General features: G+C 40.2%; 2 protein-coding genes across 3 annotated transcripts; one reads left to right on the top strand and one right to left on the bottom strand.

The window, feature by feature from the left end:
• The first annotated feature begins 1,118 nt into the window (after positions 1-1,118).
• On the top strand, positions 1,119-5,690 carry rfc5 (replication factor C (activator 1) 5). The gene is made up of 11 exons (XM_063896272.1): positions 1,119-1,291; positions 1,985-2,049; positions 2,354-2,490; positions 2,620-2,699; positions 2,828-2,901; positions 3,366-3,525; positions 3,810-3,891; positions 4,025-4,154; positions 4,504-4,581; positions 4,858-4,912; positions 5,059-5,690. Exons 1-11 carry the CDS (start codon positions 1,245-1,247, stop codon positions 5,156-5,158), a joined length of 1,008 nt encoding a protein of 335 aa, XP_063752342.1. The 5' UTR covers positions 1,119-1,244; the 3' UTR covers positions 5,159-5,690.
• Positions 5,654-16,915, bottom strand: wsb2 (WD repeat and SOCS box containing 2). Of its 2 annotated transcripts, XM_063896270.1 has the most exons (9): positions 16,657-16,915; positions 16,272-16,440; positions 15,168-15,376; positions 14,749-14,880; positions 13,869-13,969; positions 8,095-8,291; positions 7,717-7,806; positions 7,517-7,633; positions 5,654-6,283 (listed from the first exon to the last, which is right to left on the bottom strand). In XM_063896270.1, exons 1-9 carry the CDS (start codon positions 16,694-16,696, stop codon positions 6,070-6,072), a joined length of 1,269 nt encoding a protein of 422 aa, XP_063752340.1. In that variant the 5' UTR covers positions 16,697-16,915; the 3' UTR covers positions 5,654-6,069. The 2 variants fall into 2 exon arrangements, with proteins under 2 accessions (XP_063752340.1, XP_063752341.1); XM_063896271.1 differs by lacking the exon at positions 16,272-16,440 and having other exon boundaries at positions 16,657-16,874.
• Between the last annotated feature and the right edge of the window lie 389 nt (positions 16,916-17,304).

Below are 17,304 nucleotides of genomic sequence, written 5' to 3'. Positions count from 1 at the left end.
ATCAAATGAATCATAACAAAAGAGGAAAACTGGAAAACAGATATATAAACTTAGATCGTCTTTCTTTCTATTATGTTGTATGTAATATAATGTTACAGTTAAAAACGATGTCTCAACAATATATTCCACATAGGTAGCATATATATATGCCTCTTAAAAATAACTCAATAGTTCCTTACAGAGGTCACCATGTTATCACAGTATTTTTGACCTTTAGACAAAAACAAAAAACTGGCTGATGAATCATTTGTATGAATTTCTCTAAAAGAGAAACAAGAAATAATACAAACACATGTAAGTATAAATTCACCTATGATTTACCATGCTTAATATACATTTTTCATCTCATTATAATATACTGTATGTCCTCCCAAGCTGGGGGTCCCATGATAACTCTTTGACACCCAAGATAAATGAAGAAATAAGAAATAAAGAATATATTTTTTTATGGGAGATAATTCTGTTGATTTGGTTTGACTTGAATGTAAATGTTGCTCTTTTTCTTTTGAAACACTACTTTTAGCACTTCAGGCTTCAACATTATTCAAAAGAAACAATCTGAGGAGGTGAAATCACACATTTCACATCTCAGATCACTAATGTTATGAAACATTAAAACACTGCTTCATTTTAGGATGACACAAGCCAAAAAAGTTTATTTTGGTACTAAGTTATTGGCTATTCATGCTGTTGAGAGGTAATGCAACATAATTGCACTTTTTGATATATGTATGGAAATAGGAATATTGTCTGTATAACTGAAAAAATACCAAGCTAGTTGAGAAAAGATTGGTGCAAAACCGTTTAAAATGTTTTCATCTACTGGCAAAGGTGCAACATATTTAGATAATTGAATACAGGACCTGCTGAATCTTATATTAGGCCACTGGACATTTTTGATGAGAGTAACACAAGAGCATATTTGTATTTCTTTGTCACCTGCGTACATAGATTTAATAGCAAAATCACCCAGATATCTGCATGCATTGTATAACTCTATTTTAACTGTAAATGTGTCGCATTTCATGTTTTAGACACTCCTTTTTTACAGTGGGAAGTCGTGTCCCCAAATGCCCGCCTACATGTGCTAGCAAAATGATCCGATTGGTTGTACGCCGTGACGTATGACGCACGTTTTTGTTGTGGAGCGCGCCAAACACGTAGGCCACCAACATCAAACCTAGGGTGCTCGAAAATAAACTTATTTACCTAGCTTTGAGCTAAGTATATAGCAAACAGGACACATGTCTTCCTCAAGTAAAGTGCCGCTACAGAGCAGAAACTTACCATGGTGAGTTCAAAGTCGTTGTTCATCCCAGATAGGTTGGAATAGTTAGTGCTAGCTAGCTAAACTTCCTAACATTAGTATGGACTCAAGAAGGCAGCTCGCTGCTGCATGTAGATGCTCTTCGTTCCTCTACAAATAACGTTAGATATGAATCATACTTATAAAACGAATATGTAATCTTCATCTATGTGAGCTTCTTTTAAATTCAGCATACATAATAACCAGTTGATGCATTTACTATTGCCTTTTGCCTCTTGATACAACTGTTTCGTCTGAAACTATGCAGCCTCTACTTAACAATTACAACGTTGATATGTTATTTAGTATATTGGTGCATGGTGCAAAATAAATATTCCGAATGGAAACTTGGTACTTAACAAATTGAAGTGTCCATAAAGTAAAAACTTATTGCATAGGCCTATGTATCCAACATCTTTGAGACAGATGCTTTAAAAAGAGACACTCTTAATAAAGTCTGTTCTGTCGTTTGGATCAGTACACAGACACTGATATTATGGGGGGTTAGCATGTGGCTAATTTCATTTTGAGATACTTATGTTAATCAACTTAACACTAATGTGTTTTTGCCAACCACTCCCAAGTGTTGCACGCATTAGTCATTTGGAAATTGGAAGTATTTGTTTATTATTTACATTATTGATGTATTAGACGATGTCTTTTTTCTTTGTAATCCAGGGTTGAAAAATACAGACCACAGAAGCTTGATGATCTGATCTCACACAAAGATATTCTAAGCACCAGTAAGTATCTAGAATAATACATATAATCCTTCTTCCTAAAGCCGCTGCACAACAGGCTTCATCAGTAAGCCTGCTTTTTTATTATAAAAACTTGCAACATATACATATCAGGTGTATATAAATATGAATTATAAAAGGTACCACGTAATTATTAAGTTAAGTCATATAGGTGTGTAGACACATTTCCCTGCTGTCTTTCAGTTTGCTAACTCATGTTTTTGTTCTTACTATATATACTACAACTTGTCATATTCAGGTTGTTAATACAGTTTTCCTGTTCTTTTGACTTTTTTCATCCTTATAGTCCAGAAGTTTATCAGTGAGGACAAGCTTCCCCATCTCCTGTTCTATGGCCCCCCTGGAACCGGAAAAACGTCCACCATCCTCGCCTGTGCCAAGCAGCTGTACAAGGACAAAGAGTTCACCTCCATGGTGTTGGAGGTACACTACAACTCTTTAATACAAGCTTTTGGTTTTTTGAGATGCGAGAGCATTCACCTTATATCTTCTGTAGTTCAGGGGAAACCCTGAGGTTCTTCTATTTGATATTTAACTTATTTTGTTTTGAAGCTGAACGCATCAGATGACAGAGGTATTGATGTTGTACGAGGACCTGTCCTGAGTTTTGCCAGCACCAGGACCATCTTCAAGTAAGATTAAACATCTACTCTACTACTCTTTTCACATACCTCCTTTTGCGTTCCTAAAGCTCTTTCCTTTTCTCTGCACCCGGAATAATTTGAACTGCTGCATTATTCTTGCTCCTGTTGTCCTCCAGGAAGGGCTTCAAGTTGGTGATACTGGACGAGGCCGATGCCATGACCCAGGATGCCCAGAATGCATTGCGGCGAGGTAAGCCATCTGTTCAGCCGGGCGTTGCCCACTGTGAGCTGTACGGCTCACTGAGCAGCCAGACCATTTGGCTACTTGTGAATTACAGCAAATCTGTTTGTATACCCAGAAATCCATTTTTAAGTATTGAATACTTTATGGAATCATCTAATGTCAACTGTTCATTAGCCTGTGTCAATAATTGTACATATAAACGTTTACAAAGTAGTTGCATCAAGAAACTACACACCTAGTTTGTAGTGAATTGTGTTATCTGCAAGTACTTCAAAAAAATCATGTGCCCGTCAATAAGTGTCTCTAGGTTTTAAACATGTATTCTATGAGAGGACTTGGACAAACTGACAGATGTGATAGTCTTTAAATTAGTAGGTTTGCAAATTAGATGCAAAATTGTATCTTTTACATTTCATAGTCAACATTTTTTCTAACTCGTTTCTCATCCCTGCGCTCTCTGTCCTTCTCAGTGATTGAGAAGTATACAGAAAACACTCGGTTCTGTCTGATCTGCAATTACCTTTCCAAGATCATCCCGGCTCTGCAGTCTCGATGCACCAGGTTTCGCTTCGGCCCGCTGTCCCCAGACCAGATGATCCCTCGACTAGAGTATGTGGTCCAGCAGGAGAGGTAAGCATGTGACCATGTTTCATGTGTCATTATTGTGATACTTGGTACTGCCAGACAGTGTCTAAATTATGAAACAAATATATGCATTATATAAACATATAATTTTATGTACACTCTATTTCTTGTTATTCTACTTGTAGAAACATGCTATTTTACAGCACAGGATAGAAGAGAAATGTTCCTACTGCACAAAACAATCAGTTACATACATTTAAATTGAGTAAATAAGTAACTATTTGCATTGATTTGACTTTTAATTTAAACTGTTGATGTTTTTTGGGCAGTATCGACATTAATCCAGGCGGAATGAAGGCCATTGTGACATTATCATCAGGCGATATGAGAAGATCGCTCAACATACTGCAGGTACAACCAGAAACCGATCTTAAAAATTGTGGTGTTGTTGCGTTGAAGTTTCAAATAAATATTTTATTGAAATTACACCTGTTATTATATAGGTGTAAAAAACAGTGAGTGTATTTCACCTGTGTGATTTCAGAGCACCAGCATGGCGTACGGGAAGGTGACGGAGGACACAGTGTACACTTGCACAGGTCACCCACTCCGCTCAGATATAGCCAACATCCTCGACTGGTCCCTCAACAAAGACTTCACCTCAGCGTACAAGCGTATCCTTCACTTTGATTATTCCACAAGAGCGCTTCCTGAGTGATTATCCTGGAAAGCAAAGGATGTCTATGTTTGTATGTTTAGTATTCTGTACAATTTTTGAAAAAGCACAACAAAAGCAAAATCTACCTGTAAATAAATTATATTAAATATGCCAGTTTTCTATCTCAACGTAGATATTCAAATGACTGATAATGAGCAAAGATTATTCTTCAGAAGACTCACCTATAACTCGTTTTACAAATGTATCACACAGTTGAATATAATGTTTGCAGAGGATGGGGTTAATTTGTCAAAGATATAAAAAGAGTTCAGTTTGTTTTTGCAATTCTTTAACACCTCACTCAGAAATACTTCAGCTGAAAACTTTGAAGGGTTTGGCCCTGCATGATATTCTCACTGAGATTCATCTGCTCATACACAGAGGTAAGACTGAATGATAACGTGTCTAAAAATATGTTTATTAGCAATTTTAAAACTAGGAACTATGTTATTTTAACTAAGGTAAAATAAGAGTAAGAGTTCCAGGTAGGATCCGTTACTGTCGGTGCTTTTGGTTGCTGTTTTACATCTGAGCTTGCATGGTTTGGTGTCAGTATATGTTGACAAAATATTTCTGTAGTTTGGTTGTACACAAGCATGTGAATAATTTGTTCTCACCCCACCCCCCACCCCCACCCCCCCACCCCCTACTCATTCTAGTGGATTTTCCTCCAGCTATTCGGATTGGTCTGCTCATCAAGTTGGCTGACATTGAGTAAGTGGGTTCACCTGTGCTGTCCCTCTTATATTAACATGACTTTAGACACAAGTAATCAAAATCATTTGTTTCATAATATCCGGAACCTTTGTGATGTTTACTGGAAAGGTTGCCTCTGTACTTACCATCTGTCGTCTCCTCAGACACAGGCTCGCTTCAGGAACCAATGAAAAGATCCAGCTGAGCTCCATGGTGGCAGCTTTCCAAGGCGTGAGAGACTTCGTGGTCAGCGAGGCCTCCTAGATACAGTTACTGCTCTACCCCACAACAACATGTTATCTTTTAAAAGAAAGCCACTAGTGGAGACAAATGTTTTCACCCATTTGTTTTGTGGCTGCCATCACGGATCGGTACATTTTTCATGATGGTTAAATCGGTGGAATCACATTTTGGCTTATTTAAAAAGAAAACAGATGCCCTGAAGAGTCCACTGCATGATTGCCCACCAACGCTCCGTAGAGTTGATGTACAGCGAAGAAACCAAACGCTCGCAGCCATCTTAGTCACTCACATCTGCATACAAACTGAGCAAAAAATGGAAGGCAGTCTTCATAACTTCAGAAACCAAAAATCCTTTGGGCGCTTAAAATACGGACTTCGAAAACTTAATTTAGTCTCTTGTGGCGAGCAACTCAGTAACACATCAAAAATATGAAATGTGTTTCAAGATATTAAAGAAATGTGTAAAAAAAAAAAAAAGTTACACATGACTGTAATAAGATGTCTTGGAAATGTACATGTGTTTGAATCTGTTTAATAAAACTATTTCCTATAAGTCCAGTTTCTTGTTATCTTATATTAACAATTAATATGTGCAATAACAATAGCAGTGCTGCTGTATGATGAACAGAAATTAGAAATACATATACATTTGATATTTACACAATAAATTAATAGTATAAAATTGTGATATTCAAGTTATATAAGCATGTGAACATTACGTTTATATGCATCCTCTTACAGTCGTAGTGCAATAAATGAAATCCTTAATGTAGTAATGGTGAATCTTAAGAGGATTACAGACACTTTCTGTGCTAAAATCAAGCTGTGAAAACATCTACATCCGTAAACAAAACTATTACTCTTAAATCATTATTATGCATGACAATCTCTTGCTGTAAATGTCAGTTGTTGCATCGTGTTAATTTTCCTATTTAACCTTCCCAATCCTCCTCGTCGGACGAGCAGCAGGTCTTGAGGCGGTCAGGGATGTTTCTGTACGTGAGGTATTCGAGGATCCTCTTGGGGAGGGGAAGTGGCTCCATCTGGTGTGTGGAGACAGACTGGCGCAGGATGGATCGGCACAGGTGGCAAAGGCTGGGCACTGTCCTGGGCCCCCTCCAGAACCTCACATGGCCGTCTCTGGTTCTGTCACAAGAGGAGATGGTTGGTGTTAATGAACTTGCGGCTGAAATATAAAAACTTTTCAAAATAAAAACTAAAATCTGGGACTTTCAGGAATGATGTGTTGAAGGGCCATCTTGTGGGTGTGAATAATTTCTGATATTAATTTGAAGTTGATCGGAGAAATTCTGATACTATGGATGTTGGACTGTGAGTGGGTTGTTGATCAGAAGGTATAGAAATCCTGGAGTAAATCTTGTGGTAAGAGTAAAAAGAGTATCATCTATTGTTTGAGTTGTGAATTCTCCAGATATCAATAAGTCCACATTCTGACATCTACTGTTTAATTGTAGATGAGTGAAAAGCACTATGGGAGGTTGAGATGTATGAGGGGTCAAGTTATCGGTTTATCACAATGTTGAAATCCCCTCCTAAATGAATATGTGAATTTGGAAAGTTGGCTAGTTCTGTGAAGAGAGAACTAAAAGAAAAGTTGGTAGGTCCGTTTTTGGGCAGTTGGCTGGGTATTTTGAAAACGGTCTGCATATCATACACATCAAGGTAAGACAACATGAAAACTAGAAAGGGACATTTGTTGCTCACGCTGAAAAGTAAAAACAGGTTAACATACAGTATCTTACTTTTTTTTTGCATTCAAACATATCCTATGTGTTTGCTTTATGACAGGATACATCAGTACCAAACCTACTCATACATTTTGGAAGTTTTTACATCTATTAAAAAAGGGACCATTGTGAAAATGTTGCTCAATGACACTATTATCTGTCATCGTGCCAAACAATCTGCCTTTAGCTTAGTGGCGGAGATGAAAAGTCATACATACTCTTTGTAGTTTTTTTCAAAGCCTAAGCCTTTGCTGTAAGATGCAAAATGTGTCGTCAGAGTAATGTTATCTTTTTTTTTTTTTAGGATGTATCCAAAACACTCACTTAACAGGACACTAACAAAATTGCAAATCCCTACATTTGTTTGACATTTATCCTTGATAAGGTAAATCAATACATGAAATATTTTTTGACTTAAAAGTCTGAGTTTGAATGTTAAACAGGGTGTTAAGAAGTTTTATTGATTACTTTTAACATCCAATTTCACCTCTGTGAAGATTGCATGTTCATGGTCACTATGATAAATTTAGCAAACTACACCATATCTAAATCCACTTCTCTAGTTTACTTGTAGTTAAGGTTTCATAATCAAATAACATTACAATTGTGAAGAAGGCTTTAGGATGTTTACCCTGTTGCAACCACTCCCCCCTGTGGATGGTACTTGCAGCAGAGTCCGTTAGAGGCTCGGTCGGATTTGGTTTGCATCACCATGCCCTTCTGTCCCGGCTCCCAGACCCGAAGAGCTCTGCACACACAACACATCCGTCTGAAATCGCTCTTTAAATAACAAATCATAAAAGACTTATAAGATGGACCTGACAAACTCACCTGTCATCTGTCACCATCGCTAAGTGCAAACCGTTTGGAGAGAACTGTATCGATGAGATTTGGTTTTGCCCATAATCTTCAAAATAGTCGCTGTCGATGAAGGAAAAAGGAGATTTCATGAATCATTATACACAAAAATAGGATCACAAAAACAGGATGTAGGACAAGAGGAAATAGTTTCAGGAAGTGCATAAGGATCTGTTCCTGGTTCTGCATTTGAAACAGTTTACCTGCATTATGCTATTTTCTTTATATCTGTCAAAACAGTGCAGTCCAGAATGCATTTGCCACCATATGCATTTAAGGAATCGACTGCATTTAATTTACAGATCCAAATGTTCAGTGCATTTCAAGACTGTAGGCTGAGTGTAAACTTACACAAGAGTGGCCAGTTTCTCTGCGGTGTATGGGTCCCAGAGGTCGATCCACCAGCTGGAGCCGCTGAAGGCTGCGGTGGCGAGCACTGCTCCGTCAGGAGAGAAGTCACAGGAAGACAGCAGGTACAAGGTCTTGTAGGTTCCTCCTGTCAGGTTTCTGATGAAGGTGTATGACCGCAGACTCCACAGACACACCATCTGATACATTTAAATCACAAAGGGTAAAAAAGTCAAGGATTGTTATTCATTAGGGGAAAAAAAATATTTGAACAATAGTTAATCTAGGAACTGTTTTTCTTTCTATGAACTACATACACCAACAAGTGACCAAAGACTCATATCATATGTGGTGATCGCCACCATCTGTTTCCCCTGAATAACCTGTCCCTATCATTTGTGTCCACTTTGATTGTCTCCTCCATAATTGCCTGTTTATGTTTGTATCATGTTCTGTTGCTTTTACCTCTTAAAATATAAAAAAAAATGGGTGTCATGAAAGGCACCCTTAAATATAGTATTATTATTACTATTGCGACAGTTGGGGTCGTAAAGGAGGCAGGCAATTTACAAATTGCAAATTTAATTTTGAGTCTATGTTAAGACCGTGACATGTGTTGGGAGAGCACTGTGTGAATAAAAGCTACAACTACAACAACGAACTCTCATTATTCAAGAAGGAACTAATACGTTTATTACATGGTGTCATAAGTGGTATAGAATGGCAAAGTTTCAACCACCGGAGAGTTTTTGTTTTGAGAAACCGGCGGAATGGCCTGACTGGAAGAAAAGATTTTCCCGCTACAGGACGGCTACTAAACTGGACAAGGAGGACGGTCCGGTTCAAGTGAGCACGCTGGTGTATGCACTCGGCAAGGAAGCGGAGAACATATTGAGCTCTTTCACATTTGAGGAGGGGGAAAGCGAAGACCAGTTTGATGTAGTTATGACGAAGTTTGATGCCTATTTTATCCCGAGACGTAACGTTATCCATGAACGTGCCTGTTTCAACCAGAGAGTGCAGCATGTGGGCGAGCGCGCAGAGACATTTATCCGCGCTCTGTACGAACTGTCTGAATACTGTGACTTCGGTGCAAAACGAGAGGAACACATCAGAGACAGGATCGTGGTAGGGATTTCGGACAAAGAAATTTCACAGAAGCTACAGCTCATCCCGAAACTCACTCTGGAGATGACGGTACAAGAGGTCCGGCAGTCCGAGGAGGTAAAAGCAAAGGTTTGCCAGCAGGGGGAGAGAGCTTGTGCAGTTCAGGAAATTGCGCAGACTAAAGAGTGGAGGTCGCGCCAGGACAAATATAAACACTTGAGCCAAAGAGAGTCCTACACAAGGCAAAGAGAGTACTGAGTGGTCCGGGGGGTGGGTTGCACTGCTTGGGGCAGTTCATCACACAGACGGTATACAAGGGCAAAACATACATGTTTAGACTATATGTTATTCGTGGTGATACTGTGAATAACCTGCTCAGCCGGCCAACATCTTTAGCAATGGGGCTAATAAAGCGAGTGTATGAAATCAGTACCAGCGAACAGGAGTTTGGCCTACTAAAAACACAGCCTGTGAAAATCGCACTTCAAGACAATGTTCAGCCCTATGCATTGGCCACAGCACGCCGACTTCCCATACCGCTGTTAAATGCGGTGAAGGGGGAGCTGGACCAAATGGAGGCCAACGACATCATTGAGTCTGTGACAGAACCAACTGAATGGTGTGCACTGATGGGGCCGGTTTCGAAAAAGAATGGAAAGGCACGCATCTGTGTCGACTTAAAGAGACTAAATAAAGCTGTCAAAAGAGAGAGGTTCATTCTGCCTACATCTGAAGAGATGATAGCCCAGTTGAGTGGGTCCACAGTTTTCTCATCTCTAGATGCAGCTTCAGGATTCTGGCAAATCCCTCTGGACAAGGATAGCCAGAGGCTAGCTACCTTCATAACGCCTTATGGAAGGTACTGCTTCAAACGTCTCCCATTTGGGATCACCAGCGCCCCAGAAATTTTTCAAAGGAAAATGGTAGAGACTCTCGAAGGGCTGCAGGGAGCTGAGTCTATATGGATGACATCATTGTCTTTGGAAGGGACATGAGTGAACACAATGTGCGCCTGCATAAAGTATTGGAGCGTCTAGAGTCAGCAGGCCTGAAGTTGAACACAGAGAAATGCATGATGAGAAAGACTGAGTTACATTTCTTGGGCCAAGTGACAAACAAAGATGGGATACGACCAGATCCGGAGAAAGAGTTAGCGATCAATAAACTCTCACCGCCTGGAAATATCCAAGAGCTAAGGAGAGCCCTTGGCATGATAAACTACTTGGGGAAATATATTCCTGACCTCGCCACAGTGGGTCAACCACTGTATGAACTGTTAAGATCCACATCTGTCTGGATTTGGGGTCCGATGCAGCAGGCGGCCTTTGACAAAATCAAGGAGCATCTCACAACATCACCTACCTTGATGTATTATGATGCTAATAGGAGCACAGTAGTCTCAGCTGATGCTAGCAGCTATGGAGTTGGTGGGGTCCTGTTACAGCTCCATGGTGAAGACTGGAGACCTGTGGCATTTGCCACCACCAGCGGTGGCAAAGTCCATAGGGGCTTGGCCTGGGAACTGGAAGGTCACCAGTTCAAGTCCCCGAAAGACCAAGTGCCACCGTGGTGTCCCTGAGCAAGACACTGGTTACCTACACTGCTCCCCGGGCGCCGTACATAATGGCAGCCCACTGCTCCTAACACTAGGATGGGTCAAATGCAGAGACCGCATTTCGTTGTACTAGTACTTGTACTCTGTGCAATGACAATAAAGTTGAATCTTATCTTATCTTATCTTATCTTATCTTATTCTATTCAAGACGACTCAGTGATGCTGAAAAAAGGTACACTCAAATAGAAAAAGAGTGCCTTGCATCTGTGTGGGCATGTGAGAGATTTGAGAAATACCTCTATGGACTGCCTGCATTCAAATTGATTACAGATCACAAACCCCTCATTCCACTGATGAACACTCGAGACCTGGACAACACACCTGTACGCTGCCAAAGACTCCTCATGCGGCTGATGAGGTTCAACTTTGAGGCTAAATACGCACCGGGAAAAACGCTGGTTGTGGCTGACATGCTGTCCAGGAGCCCACAACAGGGAACGGCGCACAGCAAAGACAGCCACACAGATGTTGAGTGTTACGTTGCTGCTGTGAGGAGCAACATCCCGGCGTCACAGACGAAGATAGATGACATTCGAGCAGAGACAGCCGCTGATGAGCAACTCCAAATGATAATCAGGTACATTAAGAATGGGTGGCATGAACACATAACACACACACAGAGCTGTGCAACAGAGTATTTTCCTGTGAGAAATGAACTGTCTGTGCATGATGGGTTGGTACTTAGAGGGAGCAGGATAGTTATACCAGGGTCAATGAGATCAGAAATGTTAGAGCGCATACATGATGGTCATCAGGGACTTAACAAATGCAGAATGAGAGCCAACACTTCAGTGTGGTGGCCTGGCATAGCGTCACAAATCACACACAAAGTGGAGAATTGCATGTATTGTCGGGAGCATAGGAGAGCACAGAATAGAGAACCTCTCCTGTCAACACCCCTCCCAGACAGACCATGGAGAAAAATAGGCATAGATCTCTGTGAACATGATAGGGAGAACTTTCTTATCATAGCAGACTACTAATCTAGATATCTAGAGATACTCCACATGCCATCCACTACAAGTGCTCAGGTGACCTTAAAGCTGAAAGCTACTTTTGCCGGTACGGAATACCGGAAGAGATTGTTAGTGACAACAGGCCACAGTTCAGCAGTGATGCTTTCAAATGCTTTGCCCGTGAGATGGACTTTGAGCATGTCACCTCTAGCCCCCACAACCCACAGGGCAATGGACATGCTGAACGTGCAGTGCAAACAGCCAAAAGAATGCTGATACAAAAAGATCCACTACTGGCTCTTATGGTCTACAGATCCTCACCGCACAGCAGCACTGGTGTTAGTCCGGCGGAACTATTAATGGGCAGGAAATCCGAACAACGTTACCTACTCTGACTAAGTCCTGCAACCAAAATGGCCGAACCGACAGCACGTCAGAGATAAGGATGCTGTTGAAAAGAGTAAGCAAGCTTTCCACTACAACAAGCGACATGGTGTGAAACCGCTCTCACCACTGCAGCCAGGAGGCCCTGTTCTCACTTGGCTAGACAATCAGAAGACTTGGTCCACACCTGCGGAAGTGGCTGGGGAGAGTACAACTGAGAGATCATATGTCGTCGTTACAGAGCAAGGAGCCCAGTACAGGCGAAACCAAGCACTGCCTGATATGAGGTCCCCAGTCGAACACTCTACAGAACCAAATGCATCAGATACTCAGGTGAGCTCTGGATGTAGCTCTCCTGGTCTGGGGATGGACCCTAGTGGACTGTATCAAACCAGGTCTGGTAGAGTTGTTAAACCTGTTCAGAGACTGGAACTGTAAAGGACATTATGGTTACGTTGTTCATGAGGAAGTCGTATGGTGTATAGAAATACAATGTTTTATGTTAATAAGGCTAAATGGTATCACTGATGTTTCTGGGACTATAACGGCAAGTTACTGTTACTGGCATTGCTGGCTGTATGTTGTATGCATTAATAATGATGCAGTTCAAAAGTAATTAAAAGGGGGGAGATGTCAGAGAATGTGTATTGCGACATGCTTAAGAGATGCTTTGGGGTCGTAAAGGAGGCAGGCAATTTACGTGAGTCTATGTTAAGACTGTGACATGTGTTGGGAGAGCACTGTGTGAATAAAAGCTACAACAACAAACTCTCATTATTCAAGAAGGAACTAATACGTTTATTACAATAATAATAATAATAATTATTATTATTATTATTATTATAATTATTATTTCTAGAAAGAGACATCACTGTTGAATTTTTCAAAACATCTCTGTTGACGTTTTCAGCACCACCAGCTGATTGTAAATATGTCTTATTTTAGTTTGAACTAATTTTGCCCTGTTTCAAAAACTGGAGAGGTTGCATTGCCAAAAAATCGAGTGATTTGATCCTCAGTCTGAGTCAGTCCATGCCAACAGAACAGGCTGGAACACGCAGAAAAACAATGTGATTGTGATCTAACTAAGTCTGGCATTACACAATTTTAGCTGTCTGCTTTTTCTTTGCAATTATAAAGGTGTCAAGTTCGCAGCTTGACGGGAGTGGGAAGAACTCAAAGGACAAACTGCTAAACGTTCTGTCAGGCTTACAACAACTACACATGGGGGGGAAAGCGATAGGCCAATCATGTAATAAGCATACTTTGCTCTGGAAATAAATATTAAAAGCTATATGTGAGTAAGTTACACCTATCTTGTCAAAAACCATTAAATTAAACCATTAGCCATCAAAAGGAAATGCTGCAATAAAGACTTGTAAAACCTCAAATTCTTCCTGTATATGTCAAATATCAACAAAGAAACCTTAAGACAAAAGAGTTCAGCTAACAACACTGCAATGTCCTTAAAAAGTGAACTTGATACAGAATTAGGTTGAAAAAAAATCAATTCCTAAGAGTGTTGTGCAACAGGGAAAAGTGTCCTATTTTACTGAACTGAGATGATAACAGTTTGCCCCTATGCATAATTATGGACACATGTGGGAAATGGATGAAAAAATAGTCCTAATGACATGCACATTTGTTTGTTTTTGTGTTGCTGTGTCTGTCCTTGCCTAGAATATGAAAACACAATTTACAATCACATAACTCACTCTGTCAAATCTGCCGACAGATGCGATCATGCTGCAGTCTGATGACACACAGCAGCTGCTGATCCAGTCTTTATGGCCAGAAAGCACCTGCACCTTTTTACCTTCAACAGACACAATACAGAAGTCAAACTAAAATCATCACTGGGATTAAATAAACAAATAATGAGAAGCTACTGAAGTTGTGGAGAACATGACTTGTATGTGCAAACATGAACACATGTTTGCTTTAACCTCCTGGAATTGAACCGGAGGGTTGTTAAGTTAGACTGCACAGTGACAAAACAGAGGGGAAGTGATACATGAAGAGAAACAAGCAGAAAACTGGTGGTTAAAAATGTATATATTTATAATCTATACCATGAGCCTTTAGCCTTATTTTCAACCTTCCAGGCAGCCCCTGGTTTCAGTCAATATCCAATCAATTTGCACAGCCTTGAAACCTGTTTGGCAACACCTCACAGAGAGCATTTATTGTCTTAATGTCTAACCAGGGACAGTAAAATATAGGTGCGTTCAAGGATGCTCCGACATTTGAAGACAGTTGCAGCAAAGCCTTAAACTTAAAACAATGATGTTTACAAAAAAATAAACAGCAAAGTTTTCACCTAATTCAAAATGCAAGGTGGATCTTATCTTCATTTTCAAATAATCAAATAGCTTTGCCTATGCTAAATATCAAGTCTCACATTTCAGATTTTCTTTCCTCATGTATTTGAATATACCAAACAACAAGTATTTTAAGGCAGGTTGATCATATGGAACTTAGAAAACACTGCTAAAGTAAAAAAGATGATTCTCTAGCCCTATTGTCTGAAAGAGAAAGATTGTGTTGGAGCTGTTTGTCAGTCTTTAAACTTAAAGCCAGTAAAAGTGCACACACCTTTCTGAGCCAGGTCCCAAATCCTCAAAGTCTTGTCCCGAGAGGACGATATGAGTGTGAGCGTGCCATTTTGAGGGAAGACCAGGTCCCTCACAACACCTTCGTGGCCATGGAGATCAAACACAGCATCCCCTGAAACAAAAACATTTAAAATCAGTCACAACAGTCTGATAAAATATAAAAACAGTGCACGGGAGCTGTCGTTTAGCTTAGTTGGTAGAGCTGACGGATTATGTACTAGGGCTTAGTCTCCAAGCAGAGGACCTAAGTTTGAATCCAGCCTGGGACCATTTGCTGTGTGTCTTCCCATCTATCTCCTGCTTTCAACACTCTCGCTTACACAAAGACACTGGTTTAAAAAAAATATTTTTTAAAAACAGTGCAGGTGAGAACGTCACCAGCAGGAATAGAGATCTCACCTGTTAACACATTCCATATTTTTATCACCCCGTTCTCCAAGCCTGTGGCCAGAAGCAGGCTTTTGCTCCCTTTTGATTTTTCCCCTGTTTTAGCTTGGCACGCAACAGTTGATGATTTTGGAGGCCTGGGCCCGAAGGCGAGGCCCCACACTGGATGGCCACAACTGAAACTCTTGTCTCCGCGGTCGATCTCTGCATTCTGACTGTCCCTGTGGGTTAGAAGGATCCATAATGCAGATATTATTTTAAAAAAAGAATCTATTTGTAGACAAATTGGATGCTAGAGCTGGAGATTGGATATGCTGCCTTCAAGCACTGTTGGAAATTTCCTAGTAAGAATTATCAGTTCAGTTTTTCTTTGATCGTATACATTATGATCTTCCTTAAAGGTATTTTCTTATACAGGTTAATTATTCTTTCTTAATTTTTAACATTGATGCATGAAGGAATTTGGCATGTTTTGAAAAAAGAAGTTATCGGTACCTTCATATAGGTTTGTATTGGCACAGAAATACAAAGAGCATATGGGGTCTCAAAATGTTCAATATTAATAAAAACATAAATAAATAAGACACTTCAAAAAGGAAATGTATGAATAAATAAAACAAAATGGGTGATATATCCATTCAATTGTAAAATAATCCAATACATATTTAAACTGTCGGGCTACTTTAGATTTATCAATTTATTGATGTGCTTTCCTAATGTCAGTTATCAAGACTTGAAAACAAAAACAGCAATATCAATTAGAGAGAAAAATAAATAAGAACAAGTTCAATAATAATACAAATAAACAATACATATAGAATAAACCATTTAAAAGTATTCCCAATATATCTTAATTGAAATTAAAGACCTTCTTTAAGATGTTATTTGCCAACTTAAAATTAATAGTACATGTGTAATTAATACGCAATGTACAAGGATAAAGCCCAAAAGATACGCATTAATGTAAAGTTGTTTGTATTCTTTACTTTAGTTTACAATTAGTTTTTCAAGTCGAGCATTAATCTATTCATGCTCTATCCCAATGTATTTTGCACAAGCCCGATTGTACGAGGGACACCTGAATGCGTCATGTGGATTAAATGCAGGTAAACCTACTCCGAGTCGAGAGGCCAGGCGACCACCCAAACGATGCCATGTCCCATCGACCAGGCGAACCAGGCTCCGTCCGGGGAGAAGTCCACGCTCCAGGTCTCACAGCCCGCCCGGCCCTCCAGGGACGGAGGGCGCCTGGTCTTCAGCTCCAGCAGCAGAGCCGGGTCAGACGCTGAAAGAGCCCGGAAGGGCGACATAAATTCAGCGGCTGACACATTCATCCTTCACCGCCCCTGACAGCACCTTCCCCCAGAAGATCAAACCCTCTCCCCCGCTCGGTGTTGCGTGTTCCCCCGGAGGTTTAACCGCTGCTTGGTAACTGAGCGTCGCGATGACAACATGACTGAGCTCGCAGTATAATACTCATAAACAATATGCGACGACTTACATGTTTGTTGTAGCTCCGCGTTGGTTCCCGTGGAGCACATCGTATCTTTATCACATTCTTCGCTTTTAACTTCCTGGATTCTTGCTCTGTGTTTTTCTCCAGCAGTCCATTCACGCAGACAGGATGGTGTGTTGTGTCCGGAGACAGAGCTGCGACTTGTCAATTCCTGCGATACACTGTTCGCTATGTGAAAAATGTGCGAGTGGGAAACTAAACGATCAGCTGATTTCCGGTTGTCTGAGTCACTTTGTGCTATTGGCCAAACGCAGAAACGCTTTTCTTTTATTACGTAACCTTTAAGCCATGGCACGCCCCCTAATGACATTTCAATGCATGATAACCTATACAGGCTAAGATGTAAACAACCCCTCTGGTGGATAAAAACGATGCCACTATTAAACAGAGGTGGGAGAAGTACTCAGATCTTGTACTTCAGTAAAGCAACCCGAGTGTAGGAATACTCTGGTCGAAGTCCTGCAATTCAAATGTTACTCAAGTAAAAGTACAAAAGTATTGCCATGAAAATATTCTTAAAGTACCAATAGTAAAATAACTCATTATGCAAATTGGTTCATTTCAGAAGAAAATATATGTTTTGTTATAATTATTGATGCTAGTGAAGTGAAGTGTTATCAAAGCTGGTAAAGG

The sequence above is a fragment of the Eleginops maclovinus genome, chromosome 12, assembly GCF_036324505.1.
Source record: "Eleginops maclovinus isolate JMC-PN-2008 ecotype Puerto Natales chromosome 12, JC_Emac_rtc_rv5, whole genome shotgun sequence".
NCBI lineage: Eukaryota > Metazoa > Chordata > Actinopteri > Perciformes > Eleginopidae > Eleginops > Eleginops maclovinus.
The sequence above is the reverse complement of the archived record's forward strand: the minus strand, read 5'-3'. Positions and strand labels throughout refer to the sequence as shown.

Coding starts and splice junctions, on each gene's coding strand:
- rfc5 (XM_063896272.1), top strand. CDS start 1,245: ATGTCTTCCTCAAGTAAAGTGCCGCTACAGAGCAGAAACTTACCATG. Junction 2,700..2,827: donor AGCACCAGGACCATCTTCAA/GTAAGATTAAAC, acceptor GTTGTCCTCCAG/GAAGGGCTTCAAGTTGGTGA. Junction 3,892..4,024: donor GATCGCTCAACATACTGCAG/GTACAACCAGAA, acceptor GTGTGATTTCAG/AGCACCAGCATGGCGTACGG.
- wsb2 (XM_063896270.1), bottom strand. CDS start 16,696: ATGTGCTCCACGGGAACCAACGCGGAGCTACAACAAACAT. Junction 14,881..15,167: donor AATATGGAATGTGTTAACAG/GTGAGATCTCTA, acceptor TTTTTGTTTCAG/GGGATGCTGTGTTTGATCTC. Junction 7,807..8,094: donor GAGAAACTGGCCACTCTTGT/GTAAGTTTACAC, acceptor CTTCATCGACAG/CGACTATTTTGAAGATTATG.